At 37.0% G+C, this 26,885-nt stretch overlaps 1 protein-coding gene and 1 long non-coding RNA gene across 9 annotated transcripts in view; one reads left to right on the top strand and one right to left on the bottom strand.

Annotated features, from left to right (window-relative positions):
• Nucleotides 1-917: 917 nt before the first annotated feature.
• YAP1 (Yes1 associated transcriptional regulator) overlaps nucleotides 918-26,885 on the bottom strand; it is a 148,612-nt gene continuing 122,644 nt past the window's right edge. For 2 of the 8 annotated variants that reach the window (XM_017343694.3, XM_017343691.3), the window contains exons 5-9: nucleotides 26,038-26,219; nucleotides 23,463-23,510; nucleotides 11,007-11,137; nucleotides 6,356-6,468; nucleotides 918-4,551 (exon numbers count right to left, since the gene is read on the bottom strand). In XM_017343694.3, coding sequence (XP_017199183.1) covers nucleotides 4,313-4,551; nucleotides 6,356-6,468; nucleotides 11,007-11,137; nucleotides 23,463-23,510; nucleotides 26,038-26,219 — 713 coding nt within the window. In that variant the 3' untranslated portion in view covers nucleotides 918-4,312. Of the gene's footprint in view, nucleotides 4,552-6,355; nucleotides 6,469-11,006; nucleotides 11,138-23,462; nucleotides 23,511-26,025; nucleotides 26,220-26,885 lie in introns of all 8 variants that reach the window. The other 6 variants (XM_017343684.3, XM_017343687.3, XM_017343710.3 and 3 more) reach the window with 3 other exon arrangements.
• LOC127491965 (uncharacterized) lies at nucleotides 19,569-24,961 on the top strand. The gene is made up of 2 exons (XR_007920862.2): nucleotides 19,569-19,765; nucleotides 23,437-24,961. It is a non-coding gene; the product is annotated as an uncharacterized lncRNA (long non-coding RNA).

Genomic DNA, 26,885 nt, shown 5'->3' with positions numbered 1-26,885 from the left:
CCGGAAGATGACAATCCAGCTAACAATTCATTTACCAGACTATTTAAATTTTGGGTCTAAAAAAAATGGGTAAATTACTCAATATTAGGATTTAAGACTACTATTATTTTCAAATATTCGGAATGCTTTTTTTCTTCCTAACGGACCATTCTCAAATCCAAACCTACTCTTCAGAATGAAGGTGGACTTGTAATACTGGATGTCAAGCCATACAACAGAAAGATGAAACAACTTCCGCATATGAGGAACAATGTCTATACAGAGAAAGCTAAGATATAAAACCACTATACTTTGTGCTAAGGAAATGATCACTTTTGTTCCAGAAATCAGCATTCTACTAATATAAAGAAAACATGCATAGCAAATAATGCAACATTTTCAGATTTGCCTCAGCAAAACTGTGGTATGTGTCAATAACTGATCATACACAGATAAAGAAATTTCCAAAGACAGTCAAATTTACTTCTTACTCAAGGTTTAGGACCTACCACTTAAATGTGTGTTTTTATTTGTAAAACAACAAATACTGCTTTTCACTAATGTTAACTGTACTGTTTTGGAGACCATGAGAGAATATTTTTGAGAAATAAAAAGAAAGGCCATTTTGAGAGTGTCTTGCTTGCCTCTTTCCTCCGCACTGTTACATATAAAATCATTTCAGGATAAAGTAGACGTAATTCTGCCTTTAGACACCATCACTGATGGGCATGTGAAAGTACAAAACATTAATTTAAGAATTATATATATATTTCAAAGGTTCCAAATGCCATACCCAACTTTAAGGAGCAAAACTAACTTTAAGTTTGACCTGTCTTTTGGTTACTACTGTCATCTTTTACTTCCCGTGATTGTCCTATTGGAAGACCAGTATGCCAAATAAAGGTTTTGAATACTACCAACTATTAAGGACAACAAAGAAGAGTTTAAGGAAAGAATATATTTGAATCACATAAACAAACAAGAAGGTATTACATAAGAAAAATAATGTAACAATTTATGTAAGTACCTAACATGAGCATGCTCTTATATCTAAAACAAAAAAAAAACAAAACAGTAACATTGGTACTATATATATATATTTGACAAGTGTGCATTAAAGAAATCTCTAATATAAAACATTTAAAAAGTGGAGAATACTTTTTTAAGGTACAGAAAACAATTGTTAAGACAGGCACACCCATAACTCCTAAACATGCTTGCAAAGATAAAATGCAACTGAGTACTCATTTCTCAGATGTACAAAAGCTACCGAATTGTTAATTACTAGATATTGCTTCTCACTTTTGCATTGTTGGAGCTGCAACACTGATTGGTATGAATTCTGAATTACTATTATTTTTTCAGTCTTCCTGTCATGAAAGCATCTATTTAATATGAATACTTAAAATAGCAACATTATTGGTATCAAAGTCACCTCCTTATGTTCATTTTTTCTTATTTAAAAAAGGCACTAATTTTTACAAAGTTGTTATTACAACAAATATTGCTTTGGAAGATCTGAAACTCCAAATCAATGTATTCCATCAACCACAAGTATTATCAAGAAGCCCTAATTAATAAGAACACGAATGTGAAAAGCTGGTAAGATTAAAGATTATAAAACTGGTTTATTGTAAAAGCAATTCAAGAATACCCAGTTAAAATCTTATTACAATGCTATCCAATACAACCAAGAAGCAGTTAAACACTTTTACATGAGGAACGACATAACACAAGAAAGACCACATCAAGGCTGTGATTCAAACTCAAAAAGAGAAAAGGACTCTTAGGTCTCGTTAAGGTCAGTACATAAGGTATGATAACATCAAGGCACTGTGTCAGGTACCACAGTGTTGCTACAACATTGAGGTATAACTGGGAAAATTAAAGTCAGGGGGAAATGAAGATCTGCATATTCTTGTTCGTGGGTATACTTAAGTGACTAAAATTTTAGAAACTGCCTTCAATGATAGCAAGATGCGAGACAAGTCTTTATTGAAGAGAAAGAAGTTTATAAAGTTCTCTATCAAGGTCCCACTAAATCTTCACAACCCACTCCCACCCTCCCCCTAAGCTAAAGCTATTTTGCTGATATATAAGATAGGATCTTAATTTGTGGCTTACTGGCAAATTGTAGGCACTCTTTCTAAGTAGCTTTGATCTTCTGCACATTAAAAACAACATACTGTATCATTCATATACTCAATTTTGCATTTTAGGCAGAATTTCATTATTGCTCTAAAACTCAATGCATCTATACAGTGGCCATTTCCCCCCAGACTTATTCAAGATATAATCTTTCTGCTGTTTTCTTAATAAAAGCCTTAGAGTCAATTTTTTGAATGATCGACCTATGAATCATTATATACAACAGTGATTGCATTTTTTCAGCACTGAAAGTACTTAAAATAAAATTTACTTCCATTTTTGTACTCCTCCAAATCGAAGGGCCAAAATATTTAGATGTAATAATTGAAAAAAAAATCTATCTTCCCAGGCTGAGGCTTTTCATAGCAGCTTTAGCCAGGAAAAGGGATTTTATGTCTGTTATAAACCCTTGAAAATAAGGGCTTACTCTGGAAACATTGAAAGACCCTTAAATCACAGGGGTGCTAGCTGGTGCCACTATAATTCATAACCAACTCTTACTTCATAGCTTATACTGAAGAGTTAATTCATGCTCATTTTGTTCCTTTAAAAATACTCTTTGGAAACCATTATTACTACTGTAGACACATACTCTAATTATATCTCTTCCTGTAAAAAATAAAGGTATAATCATGATTATCTCTATTTCTTCGCTAATTTCAACTACCAATGTACATTTTTCAGTCTGATCACTTTACCAGCTAACTCATACCTTATAGCATTCTATATATTACCCAGGGTCAATTTTCAGCATATGGAAGTAGGAGCAAGTCTTATAACAACAATTTTGCAGGTAATATTTCAATCTAGTCTTTAATGTGTTCATTGTAAATGAAACCAAAGTACTAGAATTGACTTTCAAGAATAGGGAGAAATAAACTTCCAAAGCTAAAGACAGCAAACCATTATAAAGCTTACTTCTGTCGTGTACATGATAAACCTACTCAGTGATTTCCCATCAAGACTCAAAATTAGTCCAGGGAAGTCTAAGGGGGAAAAGAAAGCCTTTTCTTGTTTGCTCCTTTCTAATTCATCAGATACTACTTATTATGTGTTCAGAGGGCATACAGTACTCCTCTAGGCACTATCCATGTTAATAGCCCTTTCTAGAATACTAAACTACCTCAAACATCTGTAGGTTACCCCAATCAAGTTTAAACTATCTGTGAATATAAACTACTAGCCATGTACTCTAAATGCATACATTCAAAGCTACCATTTTAAAAATAAACTGGAAAGTAGAGAAACCTAAAAACAAAGATACATTCTGCTATCACACTATTATAAACATTTTAAGTGTGTGTGTGTGTATAGAGCGAATAATCAAGATTTAAATAATATGGTAAAAAACTAGGAAATGTAGATTTTACCAAAAGAACTACAATAATCGCTCCAAGCTATACCTATAAACAGACTCACTAATATGGTAATTTGCCTAGGTTCCAACAAAAACAAAAACAAACAAACAAAAAACCATAAAATATCCACCAAAACCTATACTAGAGTATGTGGCAATAATTAATATATTTCTATGGAAATTGTCTCATGCCTTATAAGCTCCTAAAATAAAATCAAGGTCACTATGTGACTAATGATAGCACTAGGAGGAAAAAAAAAACACTGAAAGTAAAACAGTCTTCAGCCTTAGTTTCAGCTATCTCTTCAAATCAGCATTAATCATTCAATATTAGATACAACATTTTTGGCTTGTCAGACCAGTAAGTCTTGTTTTCCCACTGGCCAAAGGCAGCTGAAGAAACAATTGCTTGAACAAATTAAATGCTGTGACATGAAGCATTTGACTTCCAAGTCTGAGTACTTAGTTAAAATGACTGGTGAACGTCTAACTGGGCAAAAGGAATGGCATCCATCATCCAAACAGGCTCACTTCCCCCAGCCCCCAAATGAACAGTAGTTATAATAGCAAAAGAAATAAAACAGTTTTGTTTTTTGCTTTTTTGTTTTTTGATTCTTTAAGGCCAACTGTGAGAGAGGTCAGCAATATATTAACAGCAGCAATGGACAAGGAAGAGCAGAAGAGTGGATGAAAGAATCTTGCTGGACGTTTGTTCATCTGTTTCTGTATTGGCCAGAAAACTGTGACCGGCTTATTTGGAAATATCAGGTATTATGTCTTATCTCCTTAGATCCTTCACAGATTTAGAATTCAGTCTACCTGAGGGCTCTATAACCATGTAAGAAAGCTTTCTTTATCTAGCTTGGTGGCAGCCAAAACAGACTCCATATCATTAAGGATGTCAGAGCTCAAAGCTTCCTGCAGACTTGGCATCAACTCCTCTCCTTCTATGTTCATTCCATCTCCTTCCAGTGTTCCAAGGTCCACATTTGTCCCAGGAATGGCTTCAAGGTAGTCTGGGAAACGGTTCTGCTGTGAGGGCAGGGAGCTTTGGTTTATGGTATCACCTAGTCGGGAGAGAGAGCGATTAATAAAGGCCTTTTAAAAAAGGTAACATCAGAAGTGTATCATATGAACATCCAGAAATACAGAGAGAAAGAAAAGCACGCCTGACCAATCTGAACTGAGGCCCAGAATTTATTTTAGGCTCTACCACCCACAGATAACAAAAGAACAATACCAAGTTTACTTTTTCATCAACATTTGTTCTGATATTAACCAACAGTTTGATGGCTTATGTGCTGAGCACTGAAGGGGATCAGGAAAAAAATAAAAATCCCTTCAAAAATTATATGTAGCAGGGTGAAAAAGAACAAGTATACTATACAGTAGCATTACTACCCTAACCATCACAATGAGATGTAATATAAAAACAAATGGTAGAGGAGCCAGCACTGTGGCATAGCGGGTAAAGATGCTGCCTGTAGTGCCGGCATCCCATATGGGCACTGGTTTGCATCCTGGCTGCTCCACTTCCAATCCAGCTCTCTGCTTATGGCCTGGGAAAGCAGTGGAAGACAGCCTAAGTCCTTGGGCCTCTGCACCTAAGTGGGAAACCCAGAAGAAGCTCCTGGCTTCTGGCTTCTGGCTTCAGATTGGCCCAGCTCCGGCCAGTGCAGCCATTTGGGGAGTGAACCAGCGGATGGAAGACCTCTCTCTGCCTCTGCCTCTCTGTAACTCTGCCTTCAAATAAATAAATAAATATTTAAATAAGTAAATAATTAAATAAATGGTACAGACCTTATTTTTTCTCTTACGTACACTTTGGGGAATACTAAAATACAATACAAGGACTGCATGAATATTCTATTAGACTCTTGGAGAGTCACATTGACAACAGCAAAACAAACCTCCTACAAGTCTCTAAGTAAGAGTCTTGCTTCTCTGTTTCTAAACTCACCTGGCCACAGAACTTTTTTTGCATATGACAACATTAACATTCCTCAGAGCTTCAACAGAATATGCTTTGTGAAAAGCTAATCCTTTGAGCACTTTTTATAAAGGTTTTGAGAAAAAGAGAAAATAAAATGGTAAGAGTGAAGAGAGGCATGGTGCATGAGATAGGTCTGAAATGACTCCTAAGGGTAGTTTAAGATCAAGGTAAGTACAAACAAGGAGGTGGGGTGAACTCTAGGGAGCACCAAAGCCATGGTGCTGGGTAAGTACAGGCACACAAGAGAAGCTGCTGGGTACATGCAGAGCCCGCCAGCTACAGATCTGTTCCATTTCTTGCCACTTCATGAAACAGCTCTAAAGTCCAGGGCAGTAGGCACCAGGAAAAGCAAAGGAGAAATGGTTCCTTAAATGTCCCTGTGAGGCAGGTATTTCTTAGCTCCTGAAACACCACTACAACTATTCTAAAAATAAAGTAGATGGGCCTACCATATAACCTTTCCTATCCATTTTCCTGAGCCCCATAACAAAGTTGAGCCAAAACCCCTCAGAGAAAAGAGACAGGCAGACGTTAAATCAAGTACAGAATACTCTCTCCAAAATTAAAAACACAAATCTAAAACAGGGAGACACTTCTAATAGGGTCCTCAATTACCAATCTATTAGCATGTTAAAATAAGTTATGTTATTTTTATTCAGATAGGGTTAAGATACTCAATCCATGATACTGAAAAACCAGGAAAAGATTTAAATTACAAATCAGCATACATAAACAAAGCTGGCTCAAACTGAATGAAGTTTATAGGATTGTAACTGGCTTTCTTCTAAAGAACTTTTGCTCATCATGGTTTACTGGACCTGGTGATACTATGATTATCTCTGAGTAGAGGTCAGGTAACTAAAATAAGGAATACCAACCTGTATCCATTTCATCAACACTGTTCAAGAAGTCATCCGGGGTTCGAGGGACACTGTAGCTGCTCATGCTCAGTCCACTGTCTGTACTCTCATCTCGAGAGTGATAGGTACCGCTACCAAAATAAATAAATAAATAAATAAATAGTTAAAGACTGATAGTAACATTTAAGAAATCTAAGATAAAAATAAACACTTGCTGAGTACCAACAGGATTCTCAGGGGATTAGTGACAATCTTGCCCTGTAACAGCTGAAACAAGTATCTTCCTTCATGGTCACAGACCCTATACTATGAAGTGAAATATACAGTACTAATTAAAGCTGGTAGCTCTAGAGGACCAAGAGCTCTCTTAAGGTTGTGCAATTGATTGATGGCAACAACTGAAAAAAGTTACATCCATTTAGTCTTCCTAGCTGACATAAAATTCTCTGTAGAGTTTTTATTTCTCTAATACCATTTGCATTGGGTGGGCGGGGGTCCACTTAACTCGTTTCAAGGTTTCAATTCCGCAGGTGTGTGCACAGGCAGAGAGGTCAAAATACAAACTCCAGGTGGGTGGTGAGACAGGCCTGTACTAGTCTCACGTTAAATTCCTAGCTCTCATGTAGTGAACTTAAGCCAAGGAGAAATTAACCCAAAATAAAGAACTAGAATTCCTTTCTGGACTGGCCCAAAAATAGGTAAATAACTGCCGATTAGATAAGAATGCCTGTAGCTTGATCTCCCTGCTTCTGTTTGGAGGGGGAGGGGAACACCAAAACACCACAGCATAAGAGCAAGAAGAAACAAAACACAAGACAAGGAAAATCTCTAGAGAAAAACATGAGCCAAGACAGATACTTTTCCTTTAAGCTCAATGAAGCTTCCCAGATTTATATACCAGTACGGTAAATATCCTGAAACATTACTTTCACAATCAGAACACTTTCCTAAGCTAGTAGCACAAAGATATCACTTGGGTTGACTAAAATTATGAGTTCTACTAGTTGCAGAAAATCTTATGGGGAAGTATAAAAGCAAGGCAATTGTTATTCTTCTTAATGGTCTTTGAACATGAATGGGAATTTTAAACTTTCCACACAGCTTGGACACTTAAGTGGCTATTTAACTTAATAAAAGTTACAAAACAAAAACTAAGCTTTTAAACAAGCTTTTACTATTGGTCAAAGTTAGAAGCTCACGACTCCATATTTCTTCCCTAAATCGCTCAATGCACTGGCCTTGCCCCACTGCCAACCTCATTTTGTATACTGTAACCACTGGTTTACTCTAATGCTTCTGCCACATTTTGGAGAGCTTCAAAAGCCTCAAACAGATTCAAGAAAACACACATTTGCCCCGAGACCATTTGCACACAACGAGGCCATGTACCAAAAGGTCTTGGATGTGGTTTGTTTTTATTTTTGCCTGCCCTAATCTGAGACAGTGGCCTGGTGCTAGTCATCAGTCTATTTCCACTGCCGAGTATGGAGACCACATCAGACACCCAGTCTATTACAGAATATCTGAATGTACAGATTTGTAAATAATTTACTCCAACCCACAGGGGAAGCATACAGGTAGTCCAGAAGAAAGCTTACATTTCTTGAATAGGAACTACTCCCTGCAGAATTCCACCCCCTGAAGCCCTACTCACTGAATAAACGTTCGCTGAACAGCTGTCACTACATTACAGACATTTGACCAGGCTCTGAGGACAACAGCAACAACCACAAAAAACTGCAAATGGTGCTGAGAGACTAACAACTTCAGGAGAGAGAAGAAAAAAATATACTAATGAATTATATACAGAAGCTATGTGAACTATGTGCCCAAAGTACTTTCAGAATAAAAAAAAAGGAGATTAACAAGGAAAAGGTAAAGGTTTCATAAAAGGGAATGTCTAAGCTGATCTTGAGGACCTCAGAATAAAAGAGAGAGGGGGGATAAGACATCACTAGCAAGAGTCAACTCCAAGGCAAGTTAGAACAGTGTTTACAGTTTAAGGAATGCATAAAAATCAACTAGTCGGCAACAGAGTAACCATCAAGGATTACTTTATTTATATATGTACTCTTTATTTGGGAAGCAGAGGGAAAGCAAGAGCATGCACACTCCCATCTGCTGGTTAACTCCCAAATGCCTGCCACACTAGGCCTGGGCTGGGCCAAAGCCAGGAGCTGGGAACTTAATTCAGGTCTCCCACATGAATAGCCATCACCAGCTGCCTCCCAAGGTCTGCATTAGCAGGAAGTTGGGGTGAGGAGTTGAAGCTGAGCAGGGAAGATGTGGTCATCGTAACCTGCCTCTAAGCTGGTAAGCCAAATACTCACCCCAAGGATTCAAAAAAAAAAAAAAAAAGGTCACAGTCAGATGTGTGCTTTAGAAACAGGGAACTACAGAGAATGGATGTATGATTCTTCCCTTACACTAGTAACATGGATTATTAACTGTCATTCTATGATCTTAACAGAAAACAGAATCTCAAGCCCAGCCAGTAGCCCAGTTCTCACTAAAACGTTTCAGAAAGAAGTGGGCATTTGGTGTGGCAGTTAAGGCACGACTTGGGAAGGCCACATTCCATATCAGAGTGCCTGGTTTGAGCGCTGGCTATTCTACCTTCCTTATCAACATGCACCCTGGGAGGAGTTCTGGCTGCTGGCTTCTGCCTGGCCCAGTCTTGGCTATTGCAGACAAATCTGGAGAGTGAATGCGCAGAGGGAAGATGTCTCTCAAATGTGTCCCTCTGCCTTTTAAATAAAATAAAATAAATAAAAATCGAGAAAAAAGTTTTAAGAAAAAAATCTCTACAAATGGCAGAAGGATATACACCCTATTCATTTAAAAACAGTTTAATTCCATCTCTGAATAATATAGGCCTTCAATAATATAGGTACTAGAATTATAGTGATCTGAAGGTTTCCTTGTGGTATATATATAAAAACAAACTCAGTGGCTATGACGTTTCCTACAGTTTCAGTTTTAACTTCAGATCCAAAATACTGGGTGTGTCAGAAGAGTAAATACAAATTTTAAAATATAATTTTAGGTGTTTTAAAAATCAATTAGGATACCAACATTAATCTAAACACTGACCAAATGATGGGAAATTCTATTACACTAAATATTTTAGCAGTTGTGATAATTTTTCTTAGAATCATTGTTTTCAATTCAAGTGATGATAATTAAAGAGGTAGCATAATCACTTCCCTAAATCAAAATATGCTAAAGTATTTCTAAAGTGTGTGTTGCCTAAAATCAGTTTACAAAGGGAAATACATATATCTTCATATTTAAAAAACTGAAATTCTATAGATAGGAATTTTAGTTTCATCTTAATTTTATTAATATTTTAAAAGATTTATTTATTTACTTGAAAGGGAGGGAAAGAGAGGTGGAGAGAAAGAAAGATCTTCCATCTACTGGCTTGCTTCCCAAATGGCCACAACAGACAAGGTTCGGCCAGATCAAACCCAAAGCCAGGAACTCCATCCAGGTCTCCTATGTGGGTGGCAGAGACTCAAGAATTTGAGCCATCGTCTATAGCTTCCCAGGCTCATTAGCAGGAAGCTGATCTGAAGTGGAGTAGCTGGGACTCAAAATTGGCACTCTAGTATAGGATACAGGTGTTGTAAGTGGCAGTTTAACTTGCTGAGCCAACATGCCTGTCCCACATCTTCATTTTAAATGGCTTTCTAGGCAAAGAATATGACCTGTCGCAGCTTGCAGGGTTTTTTTTTTGTTTGTTTGTTTGTTTTGTTTTTGTTTTTGACAGGCAGAGTTAGACAGTGAGAGAGAGACAGAGAGAAAAGTCTTCCTTCCGTTGGTTCACCCCCCAAATGGCCATCACTGCGCCGATCTGAAGCCAGGAGCCAGGTGCTTCCTCCTGGTCTCCCATGCGGGTGCAGGGCCCAAGCACTTGGGCCATCCTCCACTGCACTCCAGGGCCACAGCAGAGAGCTGGACTAGAAGAGGCGTGACCTGGACAGAATCCGGCGCCCCAACCAGGACTAGAACCCGGGGTGCCGGTGCTGCAGGCGGAGGATTAGCCAGGTGAGCCCTGGCGCCAGCCCAGCTTGCAGTTTTCAACAGCAGTTTATAATACCATTACAATCTTCCTGAAATCCAAGATTTGTGGTAACTAAGAAGTATCCTTAAGCTATATCATTTTCAAACACTACCATTCATTTTAATGCATTTTTTGAAAAAGGTACAACCTTACATATTATCTCCTTGAACTATGGCTCTTGAGAACACGAGGCCTTAAAATGATGCTCTGTAAAAGCTCTCGGGTTGAACACCTATGTGGAAAATCCCTTCTAATGATCTTTATAATGCAAAAGTGGATTTATGATACAGTTCATTTGATTTCATAGAGAAGCATGCACATGTTCCTTCATGATTTTGTAATTCTAAGTAACTGTTAGTCAACAGTACAGGCAGAAGCAAACACGCTGTGACTCTGAGTAAGTATCCTCCTCACAAGTCTCAACAGCTCACTTTTTCCTGTAGAAAATGGCTTTTAATCCTGAACTTTTATTGGAGAAATTTATTTACAGCTATAATTTTTAGCTCACATACATGTTCAAAACAGCCTATTATAAGCACTAAGCAACATGATCTTAAATTTACAATCTTTTTCAGATACTAGACAGTAGCATCTCTTACCAACCTGTTAAGAAAGGGATCTGAGCTATTGGTTGTCATTGTTCTCAATTCCTGAGACATCCCAGGAGAAGATACTGGATTTTGAGTGCCACCATCCTGCTCCAGTGTTGGTAACTGGCTACGGAGAGCTAATTCCTTTAAAAACAAACATACACAAAAAACAACAACATAAACATAATATATCCTTTAAAAATTTGTTAGGTTTAAAGAATTAATGTTTAATAGGGTAACTGTGTACACAAAGTTGTAGTATCTATTTTAAATAACATACTTCCCAATCAGAGTGATCAAGTTCTTCTATCCATTGAAGTGATTAAAAATTAAGTTGCCTAAATTTGAAAGTTTGTTGAGTTATATTAACCCCAAAACATATACACTTTGGTACTTAGCTTCATTTTGATATTTTCCTTAATATGGCCTATACTACCAAATTCTCCTTTGGGGTAGAAGGGCAAGTCTGGTCTTACTGTAAGATACTAATTCCCTCTTCACCCCCAACATTGTTTTCCACTTTGGTATATCCAGTGTCTCATTTTGACTTCAGGCTTTTCTATCTTCAGTTAGAGTGTTTTATCCTCTAGCAGGGAGAGAGGAGAAGGAAAAAAAAAAGGCATCAAACATAAAAACATGAACCCAAAGTCCCTCCACTATAATCATAGGATTTAAAATAGGGTAAAATTTCTTCAGCGACATTCCAAATTTTTCAGCAGGATTCCACCTAGAACCTGAGCAGAGGCTATGGGCCACTACAAGATTTGCCTCAGCAGGTTTTGAGATAACCCAGACCTCAGTTACTATACTTGCCCAGGACCCACAGGTCAGTTCATCTCACTCGGACCAAACCCTAACACCTTCATCACTACTGTCTTTTTTCTGTCTCTCTATCATGTCTCTTTGAACTCTCCCATTCTCATCTTGCAAAGTGAGAAGTGACAATTGACAGTTTACTCCCTGAAGGTCTGTATGATGACACTTTCTCAGAATACCATACCTTTTTCTTTCACATGCTATTCTGGCCTAGAATACTTTTTCTTTCTTCCATATTATTTAAGACCTAGTGAAGACACCACCTTCTTTAAGTAACTCCCCATGATAACTCCATTTCCATCTTGAGATGGGATTAGACATAAAGATGTCATGCCTTTCACACCCTTAGCACATGTAACACAATCCCAGCATTTATCACACGATTTTGTAATTATTTATTTCTGCTGTACCCCTAAGGGCACAGTGAAGGAATGAACTGTTTTAGAGCATAAAATGACTTCTAATACTTTGAGTAATCTGTATTTCTCTTAAAATACAAGGATGTATTTAGCAATAAACTTTAGAATGTATAAAATTATAATCTCTGGATGAGGATGGTGTACAGTTTCTGTGACAAAACTGTGCATCCTTCAAAATATGGGAATATTAGAGAATATCTTGAAGATCTTCATATGTTTTGCCCCCTAAATTTCAAAGAGAAAGAGAGAAGGAGAGGGAGGGAGAAGGAGAGAGACAGATTCATCTCCTAGTTTACTCCCCAAACATCTGCAAGAGCTGAAACTGGGTGGGGGCCAATGCTGGGAGGCAGGAACTCAGTTACTTGAGACATCATCACTGCCTCATAGGATCCGCGTTAGCAGAAAGCTGCAATCAGGAACAGAGCAAGGAACTTTACTCATGTATTCAGATGTGGGTATGCGGGAATCCCAACATGCATTTTAACCACTAAGCTAACCGTCCCGCCATCATTGATTTTTATTAAGGAAGATATGTTCACATTTCTGTTTGTCTAACTTTGAACTCTTTTCAGCACAAAGTACTTGACACTAATCCATAAATCTTAAATAACTTAAAATATTTAAATATTTAAATAACTTAGTTAAAATTTTCATATTGTTTTCACAATTTTTTATTCTATGCCTTTTCATAAAATCTCCACTTTCCCAAGATCGTTTTATGAGGTTAAAACAAATCATCTGGTGTAGACTAGACTTTCAATGTTCTTGCTACCTTGAATTTTGCCAGAATGCTTGTTTAAAGCTGTCAAATTTTTATTTTGCTTTAGTAACTGAATTTCTATTATCAACAGACAATGCAGAGCAAACTATTCAGACTTACAAAAGAAAGGTAATTTAGAGATGTTAACAAGAAGGCAAATCTGGGGGCCATGTTATGGTGTAGTGGGTTAAGCTGTTGCCTGTGATGCTGGCATCCCATATGGGTGCTGGTTCAAGCCCCAGCAGCTCTACTTCCAATCCAGCTCCCTGCTAATGTGCCTGGGAAAGCAGTGGAGGATGACCCAAGTATCTGGGTCTCTGCCATTCATGTGACAGACCCAGATGAAGCTCATGGCTCCTGCTTTGGCCTGGCTTATCCTTGGTCATTGCAACCTTTTGGGGAGTGAACCAGTGGATGGAAGATCTCTGTCTCTTCTAAATCTGCCTTTCAAACTAATAAATCCATAATAATAATAATAATAATGGCAAATCATTCCTAATTGCCTAGGGAGATGTTCAATGCCCTGAGAGATTACACAAAGACCTTGTCATCAAACTATATTTGACCCATGCCAACAGTAAGTAACCTATGGATTTTTCTAAACTGAACATGAGAAGAACAATGAAAACAGGTTACTTTATTTACTGGTGGTAGAGGCAGGGTGTTAAGAAGTATTAATCAAAAAGGGAAGAATTTGGAATGAAAATAAGTACAATATGATAAGGACAATGATATAAGTAACCAATGATAGATACCAAATGCAAAGTATGAATATTTTGCTGGGCTTTGAAACTTCTAGTTATAGTAAAGAGAAAATGATTCATTACCTACCCTAAGTAATTTCTAAACAGCTTTACTGAGATACAATTGATATATAATAAAATACCTATAGAGTGCACTATTTTGATAAGTTTTGAAATATGTATGCTGGAGCTGGTGCTGTGGCGTAGTAGCCTCCAACCTATGGTGCTGGCATCTCATATGGGTGCCAGTTAGTGTCCCAGCTGCTCTTGTTCTAATCCAGCTCTCTGCTATGGCCTGGGAAAACAGTGGAAGATGGCCCAAGTGCTTGGGCCCCTGCACCTGCATGGGAGACCTGGAAGAGGCTCCTGGTTCCTGGCTTCAGATTGGCCTGGCTCCAGCCAGTGCAGCCATGTGGGGAATGAACCAGTAGATGGAAGACCTTTCTCTTTCTCTTCCTCTCTGTCTGCAACTCTGCCTCTCAAATAAATACAAAAATTAAAAAATCTTTAAAGAAATATGTATACCTGTGAAACTCTACCACAATCAAGATAATCACTCCCAGAATTCTGTCCTGCTGTTTACCTCCCCAACTCCACCCTCAGAAACTAGTGATCTGTTTTTTGTCATTATTAGTATCTTACATAATTTTCCTTTTTTTAAACTTTTATTTAATGAATATAAATTTCCAAAGTACAGCTTATGGATTACAATGGCTCCCCCCCCCATAACTTCCCTCCCACCTGCAACCCTCCCCTTTCTCTCTCCCTCTCCCCTTCCATTCACATCAAGATTCATTTTCAATTCTCTTTATATACAGACGATCAGTTTAGTATATATTAAGTAAAGATTTCAATAGTTTGCATCCACATAGAAACACAAAGTGAAAAATACTGTTTGAGTACTAGTTATAGCATTAAATCACAATGTACAGCACATTAAGGACAGAGATCCTACATGAGGAGTAAGTGCACAGTGACTCCTATTGTTGACTTTACAAATTGACACTCTTGTTTATGGCATCAGTAATCACCCTAGGCTTGTCATGAGTTGCCAAGGCTATGGAAGCCTTTTGAGTTCACTGACTCTGATCATATTTAGGCAAGGTCGTAGTCAGAATGGAAGTTCTCTCCTCCCTTCAGAGAAAGGTACCTCCTTCTTTGATGACCTGCTCTTTCTACTGGGATCTCAAAATTTTCTATAAATGGAAATCATAGAACATGTACTTTTCACTTAGTGTGGGGAGCAACTGGGAGTAACTCGGACTAGACTAAGTTACTGGAATTAAGACTTATTTTATGCATCTGCTCTCCCACAATATGGCGCTGGGAGAGGAGGAAACAGCTTCTACACAGCTGCCTCCAGTTCAACCAATAAACAGCAGGACCTGCTCCTGATTGGAGGAGAGCAGCATACTCGGCGTGTGGGTAGCAGAGTTGGGATTGGTGGAAGAGGACTATAAAGGAGGAGAGAGACAACATGCACAGGAACATCTGAGGGAACACCTGTGCAGCCCCCGAGAGAGCCGGCCGGCGGTGTGCTGCTCCCCCGCAGAAGTGGGGAAAGTGGCAGGGGGAACCGCCCTTCCATGGAGGTGGAAGGGACGGTAGCCAAACCGGGAAGAACCAGCAGCAAACCCGGGAAGGGCCGAGCAGACAAAAGAACAACGCAGGGTCCTGTGTCGTTCCTCCACGAAGAGGGGGAGTGACAACTTAGCATGATTATTTTGAGATGCAATCATATTACACCTATGGTCCATTCCTTTTACTGCTAACCAACATTCCATTGTAGGGATATACAATTGTTTATACATCTGTGGATAGTTGTGTAAGTTGTTTCTGAGTTTTGGCTTTGTGCAGATACATGCTTTTCATTTCTCCTGGATATCCTAAGCATCAAAAAAAAAAAAAAAATCAAAACAAAAAACAACAAAAAAAAAACAAAACCAGAAGTATACTAAGTGTATCCAGATTACTATTTCTACTATGATTCTCCTTAGTTTTCTCAATGATGTGGACCAAAGCATCCAATTTACATGGGGCCAAAATACTTTAACTACTATATAGACAGTATCTTGAGGTGTCTTTCCTACCCTATGGGAAGTTATATGTTTAATTAAATGCGAGGAAGGAAGTATCAGAAGGGCCCATGGATTGTGGCTGGATCCTGAGTCCAGACAAGTCCACTTTATAAGTAGGAAAACTCGTGTCCCTTTGTGAATCACGTGGGAGAGTTCCTTACAGACCAGGCTGGGACCACTGGCTCTCCTTACTGTGCAGACAGCTCTGACTTCAAATGTGTCCCAGATTAGCTAAGATTTACAAGCTCAATGGGAAAAGCTACCACATTTTTGTATTATTAGAGAAGAAAATGAGCTAAAAATACTTGCTTTACTTAGAAAAAGTCAAACACTCTAGAAGAACTATTTGACCTTTGAAATACAGAACAGAAGCATGATTAACTTTTGGCTGAATTTCCTATAACTTGCTTATTTCCCCATTTTTGAAAGTCTGTCAAACTATTTATTCTAACTACCTTTGGGAAAAGAGAAGTTTAACAAACTTGTATTTTTAGCTCACTATGATAATTTTAGGCATTGTGTTCAGCATAAAATAATCCAAAAACTCCTTAGAGATTGACGTAACTTTCAACATGAAATGTTTCAACTGAAGTCAGTTTTGTAAACAATCCAATTATGTTCCAAGGTTTATTTTTAAAATAACTAGGCCAGATTTACACAATTACAAAATAATGTTCATATTCATCCAAAATGTTTTGATAAAATCACTTTACTGCTATAAAATAGGCATTTTGTAAATAGGTATAAACAGGTTTATTTTTCTTTAAATGTAGTAAAATGGAGAGTTTATAACTAATTCCCTTTTTAACTAAACATTAGATTAAGTACCTTCATCTCATACTTATGCATATTAAAACAATTTTTTTTGTAAAGTCACTAGCAAAAGTTGTATATAACCCTGAAGCTAATTGTAAAATTTCACATTTAAAATTCTTAAACTTCAAGCAGAACATTCACTTTCACAATAACAACCCTTGGCTAAGAAAATAAGGAATTATAAAGCTTACTCATAATGGAAAACCCGTGACTTAACTGTTCCTCAGAGGAAGCAGGACAGCCTATGCAAAGAACTCTCCTTTTAACTAACTCTAATTTCATGTTCACATCCTTCAAAAGCTGACTTAGGTAATCATGGAGTAGGATATACGCCCAAGTTTCCACTTCATTTTTTTTTTTGGGGGGGGGGGTGTGTTAAGATTTATTTTATTTGTTTGAAAGGCAGAGTTACAGAGACAGAGAGGGAAAGACAGAGAAAGAGGTGTTCCATCTGCTGGTTCACTCCCCCAACAGCCGCCAACAGCTGGGGCTGGGCCAGGCTGAAGGCAGGAGCTTCCTCCAGATCTGCTAAGTGGGTGCAGTGGCCCAAGGACTCTGCTATCTTCCCAGGTGCATTAACAGGGAGCGGGATTGGAAGCAGAACAGCCTGGACTCAAACTGGTGCCCAAATGTGATGCCGGAGTCGCAGGAGGCAGCTTTATCTGCTATGCCTCAATGCTGATTCCACCCACTTCCCTTCTAAGATCTGCCTTCTTAAAACAGTTAGCCCAATGCTAAGAATGTTGTTTGATTTTTAATGTTTACATCACTTCCCAAAGTTATCTCCAACTTCAGGACAACATTTTTGATACAGAAAGATATACAAACAAATTTGAGGGACAGTTAAGATAATTATATGGGGAATGGGACTGTGGCACAGCAGGTTAAGTCCTCGGTGCAATGCTGGCACCTGTATGAGCGCTGGTTTGAGACCTGGATGCCCCACTTCCAATCCAGCTCCACGCTAGTGCACCTGGGAAAGTGGTGGGAGATGGCCCAAGTGCCTATCCCATTTGAGGAGAGAAACAACAGATGAAAGATCTCTCTCTCTGCCTTTCAAATAAATACATCTCTAAAGAAAACAAAATAGTTCTAAGTTCTGTAGAACGTCTAAAACAGAGCTGCAGTGTGCATGTGTGCATATATGTACTTATTTATGTGAGAAATAGAGGTTCCAGCTTTTACACTGACTGAACTCCAAAAATATAGATTTAGGGGGAAAGATCAGACTGTTTTCCTACATAAATACATGCAATTTCCTTCCTGATTTTGACAATTGCTTCAAATACAAACAATAACCTTTTGTTTACCTTTTTTTATTGAACACACTGAAACAAATTACATTTATTGCATATGAAAATATTAATGATCTGGGGAGGGGATTATGGAATCAACTTTATTTACTTTCTAAAAGCAATTTTGATTTTTAGCAAATAGTAAACAATGTAAGTGTATTCATTTCTAGATGATATATGACAAGTCAAAGTTCTGTTGGGAGATAGAAGAGAGTGGTAATCAATTTGTTTAAGTGAACTGGAAATACAAACTTAGAAATGGAGAATAACTCTAAAAATCTATATTTTAAAAAGTTTGTCTTAGTGGTAACAGTTTATGTCAACAATTCTAAAAACAGAAAAATCCATTTATAACGGTTCAAAATAGGGGCCTGCCATACTCTTATTGTTTTTTTAAAGATTTGTTTATTTGAAAGGCAAAGTTTCAGAGACATCTTCCATCTGCTGGTTCACCCCCAAACTGGCTGCTCATGGACTGGGCCAGGCCAAAACCAAGAGTCTGGAACTCTTTTCAGGTCTCCCATTTGGGTAGCAGGGGCCCCATCCTTGGGTCCATGTCTCCCTGCTTTCCCAGGTTCATAGCAGAGAGTTGGGTAGGAAGTGAAGCAGCTGGGACTTAAATCAGTGCTCATAAGGAAAGCCGACATCACACACTTAATCTGCTGTGCTACAACTCCAGGTCCCTATACACCTTTTTGAAAATACAGCTTTTAGCAGTCAAAGAATATTTAATTATTTCTAAAGCCAAATATACACATGGATTTGGGAACAGTTTTGAGAACTATATGATAATCGCAAAGAGAGAAAAGTAGCATCAAAAACGGAGTTCCAGTTTGGTAGCATTATCCTGAGATTCAATATTCTTTCTGAGAGATTTTTTGGAATTAGGTCTTTTGTAATTTGTGGTACTTAATTACGGTCTGAATTAAAGTAATAGGAGTTATTAAACCATTGTTCAAACAACAAAGAAGAGGTGATTTTAGTTAATAAACAAGCAAAACAGCCTATTAGAGTGTGCAAAGTGTGAGGTTAAATGCTTCTCTCATTTTATACAAAGTTTCCAACATATCCCCCCCAAAAACAATTATTCTGATTTAATCAATGTTAGGGCTTCAAAGAGAAGAGACACATATTAGAAAAAGTGTAAACAGGATTCTGAATCAGCTTTCCTAGCATCTGCTAACATGAAAGTTTGGAGGATAAAAAGCCAAATTTTCTATTACTAAATTCAGGGTAGAAACTTGTTGGTAACTTTACATGGCTCTCAATAGTGGAATTATTTTGCTCTATTTGACTAAAACTGTTGGACATCTGAACCTCTTCAACATTTAGGGGTAATAAGTGCAGTACAGTATTTTCAACAGTTATTAAGATTTAGTCATCTTTAAACCAGTGATTGACCATGATATACAATTATTATTACATACAAGGAATGACAATTACACAAATTAGTTGCAAAATACTTCTAGTGTAATTTCTATGAAGGCTGAAGCAATTACTTGCTCAGAAACAAAAATAATTCCCTATCATTTTTCTGTCAACCTAAATAGGAATTGGCTGCTGAGTTAAGATAACTACACAGCACTATTTTATTTTATTTTTTTATCTTGTGGGTAGTTTTTAAAATTTATTCTCATTTATTTGAAAGGTACAGTGATAGTGGATACGTGACTAAGAGAAGGAAAGAGAGATAATCGATCAATCTTCATCTACTGGTTCACTCTCAGATGTCTACAACAGCTGGGGCTGGGTGAGGCCCAAGCCTGGAGCTAGGAACTTCACTGAAGTCTTCAATATGGGGAACAGGGACCCAGGTACTTGAGCCACCACCTGCTGCCTCCCAGGGTGAGTACTGGCAGGAAGATGAATGTGAAGTGAGGCAGGTATCTTAAATGGCAGCCTAACCTGCTATGCCACAATGTCTGCCCCACATTTTCTGGGTGATGTTATGAATTCTCATGAGGCCACTTAGGGATGAATTTGACTTGGGCCTTATCAAGGAAATGGAGACCCTTAGTTGAGATGAAGGAAGAGAGAAAAAGCAGTTTTTACTGTGGAGAAAAGTTCACAAGTAGAATCATCGCCATAAGGTAGCAGAGTGCACTCAGCTAATGGAAGAGAAACTGGCTTAACCAGAATCAGAGAGAAGAACACAAGCCAGGTTGCAGAGTTTAACTGTATCTCATAGATATTAGGGAACCCCAGATAGTAAAAACCATATCCTTTAGCACAAGAGAAGGTAAAAAAAAAAGATTCATACTCAGGAGGAACTATCTTTTCTCAAAAATGTTTCTCTCTAAAGACATTGAAATAGAAGCTGGAATGCATTCTTATACCCCACCTCTCAAAAGGTCCCTCCAATTTATAAAAGAGCACTGGTTTGTAAGAGAGACATGACCAGAAAACAGTGAACATTAAATACTGAATATCAAAAAGCAAAGATATTCAAAGTTTCATATGAGATATAAAATTGTTTCTGAAACATAAAAATCATGCATAATCAAAACTAAAATTAAAATCTTAAGTCCTATAAGGACAAATTTTCCTCAAATTCTGTACATTATAATGAATTAAGATGCTAATTTCCATACTTAAGAAAATGTCTCTAAGGTTTTCTTTAGTTTTCAAAATTTTGTATTTCAGCAACATTTGAGGTTGCATCTCAGGATTTTTTCGTTAACTCACCCATACCAATATTAGTGTATTTGACCACAGAATCCTACACAGACATGATTTGTTAATCTTATGAAAAGTACTTACAGATAGCTTTTTAATCTAGTAATTCATAAACATTTTGAAGTTTGGTATCTTCCCACTTCCCAAAGCATATGAGGTATATAATTATAAAATAATTATACTGATTTTAGTCTGGCTTGCACTCACTCAGCTGTTCAACTTTCTATTAGAAAAACAAAGACAAATTAAAAAAAAAAAAACCTTTGAAAAACAATGGTACTCGCATATTGAGTTACACCTTTATATAATCTCTTCTTTCAGACTGCAAAGCCTTTTCTTGCTTTCTTGAGTATACTACTAAACCTTATTTAAAACCATCTTCTTTTAAGATATGTCTCTTTGTGAAATCTTTCGTAATATTGTTGAAACTCAGAAAATGATACCCCACAATAATGGCACTTTGGTATGTTGAGTACTTTGAACCAAAGAACACTGGAAAGGCTCAGAAACCAAGTGTTTTTCTGATCTCTCCTGTTCTTTCTACCCTAAGGCAGGCCATAAAACCTAGAATTCTTTCTCCCCCAATGCAGGCCACAGAAACTGGAATTTCTCTTTCCCAAAGTAAGTCTTAGAAACTCCTACCCTACTACCCCAAAGCAAGCCATAAAATCTAAAAATATTATTATAACCTTGCTCTACTTTTCTGTGCAAGAACTGGTCATAAAGAAATGCTCTGACCCACCTTGTCTGAGAGATCGTAAGATCCTCATTTCAGAAAGGGTTCTGCCCTAAACTCAGGAGGAAGGAATGCTGCACAGAGAAGCCAAGAAGAATCTAACTTCAGGTTTTGCTGGCTTTCCCTGTCAGTACTATCACCTCTAGACTGTACCCTTTCACCTAAACACATCTTTACCTAGCTGTTCATTCTTCATTGAACTTAGGTATAAATAGAGAATTTTTCCTGGTTCTTCAAATCTTCACTTTTGAAAACTTTCTATGTCACCTAAAACTTTGGTTAAATAAATTTGTTATGCTTTTCTTGTTAAGCTACTTTTTGTTTTAGGAGTGTCAGTCATGATCCTCATTATGGGTAAGAAAAGGCATTAGATATTTCTGCTCCTATAACATGTATCATAAGATCATCTAGAAAACATATAAGATAAAAAATACATATATACATGCTTTCTTGAATAAATTGTATGATATGTATCTGAGCTACAATAAACTTAAATCCATATTGGAATTTCATACCTACATTTCCTTAATTTTTACAATTATGCCAGGTAAATATAGACAACTAAAATATATGTAACAACTTAATATTTTAATCTCCACTATATACACAGTCAATTTTAAAAGGAATCTCTTTCAGGTTTCTTGCATTGGCCTAAGCAATCTGTCATCAATTCTGTAACTTTAGTATCTTAGCATTTTAATTGCTTACAAGCCCACACTTTCCTAAAGCTTTACTATTTTACAAAAAGCTAAGAATTCCTGAAGATAATTTAATAACAGTAACTGTTCTATTCAAGCATGAAATACAGAGAAACACTTAGTTCATTTACTAGATTTAAAGGGTAAGATGAGTAGAAAAATAAGAGAAACAATTCCAATATCTACTTTTGGCATGAAGAACTCTTTACTTGAACCCAAATAATCTCATTTGAGTAAATTTCTGCTCCTATATTAGTTTCCACTTCATTTATCATGAATAAAAGCCACTTTTCAGAAACACATAAGAGAAAAAACAAGGAAAAAGTCTTCACTTTTTTAGATCTAATACTATGTTGCTTTTCACAGTCAAATATTAATTAGTACTTTCATAAGAATGTCTAACTTTTGTGAAGCTGACTTATTATAAGCTATTCCCTTACTTGGTGGTTTGATTAAATGAAGGCATTTGATAAAGAAGAATAAAATATACTCTCTCACAAAGTTAACTGGTTTCTAGGAGGCCTGAATCTGACTTTATCAGCACAGTTCTCCAGTGGACAAGTTAACAGTATCTGAAATGAGTGGAATTTGTCAACTCCCACTTTCCAGCTGATTCTGAAACAATGCACTTATTTAGCCTAGTAAAGAATCAGCTACACTGAATGTGAGATGTTTTATGGTTACTTCTACCCATTCAAGATAAGTGCAATGATCCTCTAGCTCCTAATTCTTTCAAATTTTGCGGACCCTAAACACACAGAATCTCTTCTGGTTTCAAAATTGAGATTCTTCCCGTGAGTTAGACACAAGTGCCGATGTTAGAAAGAAAAGTGGTCATTCCATCTAAATAAGATGCTTTTACAACCAGTGCTCCCTGGGGTTTATCAGGGAGAAATGTTGATAAAAGCCAACAAAGAAATCTGGAACACTATCCAGGCAGATCCTTCTCTCGCCTTAATTTTGATATTGTTCCTTTGGAATGAATGTCTAAAACGAAGAATATTTTCTCCTCATGGTATGACTCTTAAAAAGACTTTCTAAACTAGACTACCCAACTAAATAATTCATACTATCTTTTATTATTGCCAAATTTATTAATTCATGTAATCACTAATATTTTAGGCTGTTCAAATAAAAATTAGGCACACCTCCATATTGAACAATTCAGACATAAAACATTTCAAATGTGGGATAAAAGACTTCCAGGGAATCAATACGCTAATTAGAAGCTCTCTGGGAAGAGAAGGAAGGACCAGATAGTACAGCCTTTCTGGGAACAGCAATGTTAACTTACGTATCCTGGTATAAAGATGGCTCACAGTTATACTCTGGGCTAATCTACAGTAATGACTGGCCCCTGGAATGCAAGTTTCTCTTCCCTAACATCCTTTTTTTTTTTTTTCCAGTGCTAAAACATCAGATAAGAGCCTACCTGACATTTTGGAGAATTTGCTGTGCTGGGATTGATATTCCGCATTGCCTAAGAGTAAAAAATAAGACGGATAAAAATTACTTTAAGCCACATGGTTTGGCTGTGTAGGCTGACTTACAATTGTATCCAGACATATCACCAAAGCACAGAATTCCCAAGCTACCCAAGAAGAAGCAGACTGAGGAAGACAGGAGCCAATGGAGTCACCATGTAACAAAACTGAAACCTCAGAGATTTTTAACAGCATTGAGTAGATAGGACAGCAAGAATTTAGGTGTCAGGACTAAAATAAAATTTGATATTGGTCAGGCAGGTTCTTTGTTTCTGAGTATTATGCAAGTAAAATGATTTTGATGTTTCAGTAATAAGAGAAACTATCAATGGAAGAAGTTCACAGGAAGCCAAGACTTAAGATACACTAAATTTATATTGATTGCTAAAAGGAGTTCTAAAATATAGACAATTAGTATAGGAATACAGGAGGTCTATCATTTCAACATAAGAAAAGACAACACAGTAGGTAAGTAAAGAAAAAATAAAGAAGTTACCTTTAAAGGAACTGAAGCTATTCTGTCCAGGACCCATCACCCAGAGTAAGAATAAGATTTAGAAGGAAAAACTTTAGCAAGTAGCAGCATTTGGCCCACTAAAAAAACCAGGCTGATCTATAGCACACAACAAAATGATGAATGGTCCATTTGTAAGACTTTAAAAAATCTCAAAAACAGCAAGACTTCAAACATCAGCAGTCAAAGAACTTTTTATTTGTTAAGGTTTCGTGACAATCTTCATTCATATGTGAAATTTAGACTAGTATGTACTTATACCAACTAGTTCTCAATAACTACAAAATGAAAAGGAAACAATGAAAACAGCCTGTGTAAAACATACTTAAATTGCCTTATTTCTTCTAATAACCTTGTAATTATACTACTGATGGTGTGACCTCATTCTGGCAATACAGTTTTATCTAAATAAAACAGCCTTCCTTTATAGTAATATGTTAAAAAGTCAGTTTGAGCTATAATAAACCATGTCAATATGCTTCCTCTCTCCAACTTGTTCACAGCAGATAAAGCAGCATCTCTTTCTAGACCATTTTCTAATATCAAATGCTGGCATAGACTCTCTTACTGCCTCAATCAGGGTGTACCTCTGACCCAACCACACTAGATTACACTCACTGACAGAACACATTTTAAAGGTAGTCTGTCTGGGCTTGCATGGCTTAATTTATCAGGAACCAGTTCCTAAAATCCCCAAATCGGAGTTCAGAGACAGTTATCAAGTTCATGTATTTCGCTGATACTCAAGTGACATTCTTAAAATATAGTCCAGTAAAAAGGTATCTTTAAATGCTCACATCTTTGTAACAGGAATGCAGAGTACAATAATTCTTAAATGTCTACATTTAGCACACCGTGATTTGTGGGGGAAAAATAGCACAGATAAATGTATTTTATGTTTGTTAATAAAGTATCTCTGGCGACAAAGTAAAACCCAAGAATCTCAGTTATTTACATCTAAAGGAGAGAATTGGGCAAAATATTTTACTTCCAATGTACTTACCTTTTCTACACTTTCAATACCTTACTGATTTTTATCTACTTAAAATATTTTATATATATGTGTGTGTGTTTCAAAAAATTTATGGAAAATAGAATCAAAAGCTAAGTTAATTTTGGCACAAAAGCTTTGAAATCCATGAATAGTTTATATTTCTATAAATTTATATAAACTATACAAAGGATTTCAAGACTTTTTATACCAAAATGAACTCATCTTTTGATTTCATTTTCATGAATTTTTTGAAGTACTGCAGTAAAAATTAAAAATATCCACATTGCTTGAGCCATAGGATCACATCCTCAGTTCAAACACTTATCTATCCACTGTGAAACAAAGTAAAAATTAATTTTGACATAAGAGATTAATGTATTCTTACAGAACATAGTAGTTCTGAAAGGCAACTGACAAAAATATTCAGAAAGGGTTTCAAACTCTCCACTGTTTAGTCTTACCCTTATCAACATGAAAAAAAAAATGTAAATCAAGTAATCTTAAGGGAAATTTGGTTCTTCTAAACTTGGGGATAATTTGTATTTATTTGAAATGAAAATCCTTAGATTGAGCAATACTAAAACATATATGTTATTCAAGAAATGGCTTACTGATGTACCTCCTAATCCTTTGTTCCTGATAAATAAATCATTTAAAGCAAATGGTATTTTTCCAAGTGATATCCCATAGTTTCCCCCTTTTTTCAGATCCTCAGAAATATTAATCTATAATTCCATGCACATTTGTGGAAGCAACCTTGTCTTCTGGGATTTCTGCTCAATTGCAATGACTATGGCCAGCTCTTTATGATTCAAGTTACAAGTTACATCCTGTGTGATCACAGACCAGTGAAGAAACTAAGGACAGAGTTGAACAGAATGTTCCTGCATTGCTCGAATTTTACAGAGACAACAACCTTTGTGACTAATAAACAGTAAAACGAAGTTTATGTAAGTTCACATTGGAAAACAGTCCCCAAAAAATGGAAGGCTGGTTTTCTAACCTGTGGCCTCACCTGCCGGAGCAGTTCTTGGTGTTTCAGTCGCAGTCTCTCTTTCTCCATTTGCAATTGTTGCAGCCTCATCTGTTGCTGCTGGTTGGAACTGCCACCACCCATGACACCCCCTTGTGGGCTCTGAGGAGCAAGGGGTGGTGGCTGTTTCACTGGAGCACTCTGACTGATTCTCTGATTCATGGCTGCAATGAAACAAAAGATCTGTCCTAAAAAACCAGCTAAGAAACAGAAAAATATGACTTTGTAATTAAAAAACAATTGGAGATACTCATAGTAGCTTTTTTGCAGTAAGAATGGAAATAACCTAAAATTCCACCAACTGTACAATGATTGCTTAGTATCGCTGTCATCACTGCTGTTACAAGACATAAGGCAATCACAAGGCATTTCTACTATGCAATTATTAGAATAATCTCCAAGACATACCAGGTAATTTCAAACTGTTTGCAGTTTATTTTGGAACAAAAAACTCTGAAATACATGCATCAAAGAGGACTTCAAAAAAATGGAAAATGTGTATTATGAAAAAACTATTGGGGCTGGTTCTGTGGTATAGTGAGTATAGCTGCCGTCTGTGGTGCCAACAACCTTTGTGGGCATCAGTTTGAGTCTTGGTTGCTCCATTTTTTTTTTTTTTTTTTTTTTTTTGAGAGGTAGAATTACAGACAGTGAGAGGGAGAGACAGAGATAAAGGTCTTCCTTCTGTTAGTTCACTCTCCAAATGGCCACAACGGCTGGAGCTGCGCTGATCCAAAGCCAGGAGCCAGGTGCTTCTTCCTGGTCTCCCACGTGGGTGCAGGGGCCCAAGCACTTGGGCCATCTACTACTGCTTCCCCAGGCCATAGCAG

The sequence above is a fragment of the Oryctolagus cuniculus genome, chromosome 1, assembly GCF_964237555.1.
Source record: "Oryctolagus cuniculus chromosome 1, mOryCun1.1, whole genome shotgun sequence".
NCBI lineage: Eukaryota > Metazoa > Chordata > Mammalia > Lagomorpha > Leporidae > Oryctolagus > Oryctolagus cuniculus.
Note: the sequence above shows the minus strand (reverse complement) of the source record. Positions and strands in the feature narration are given on the sequence as shown.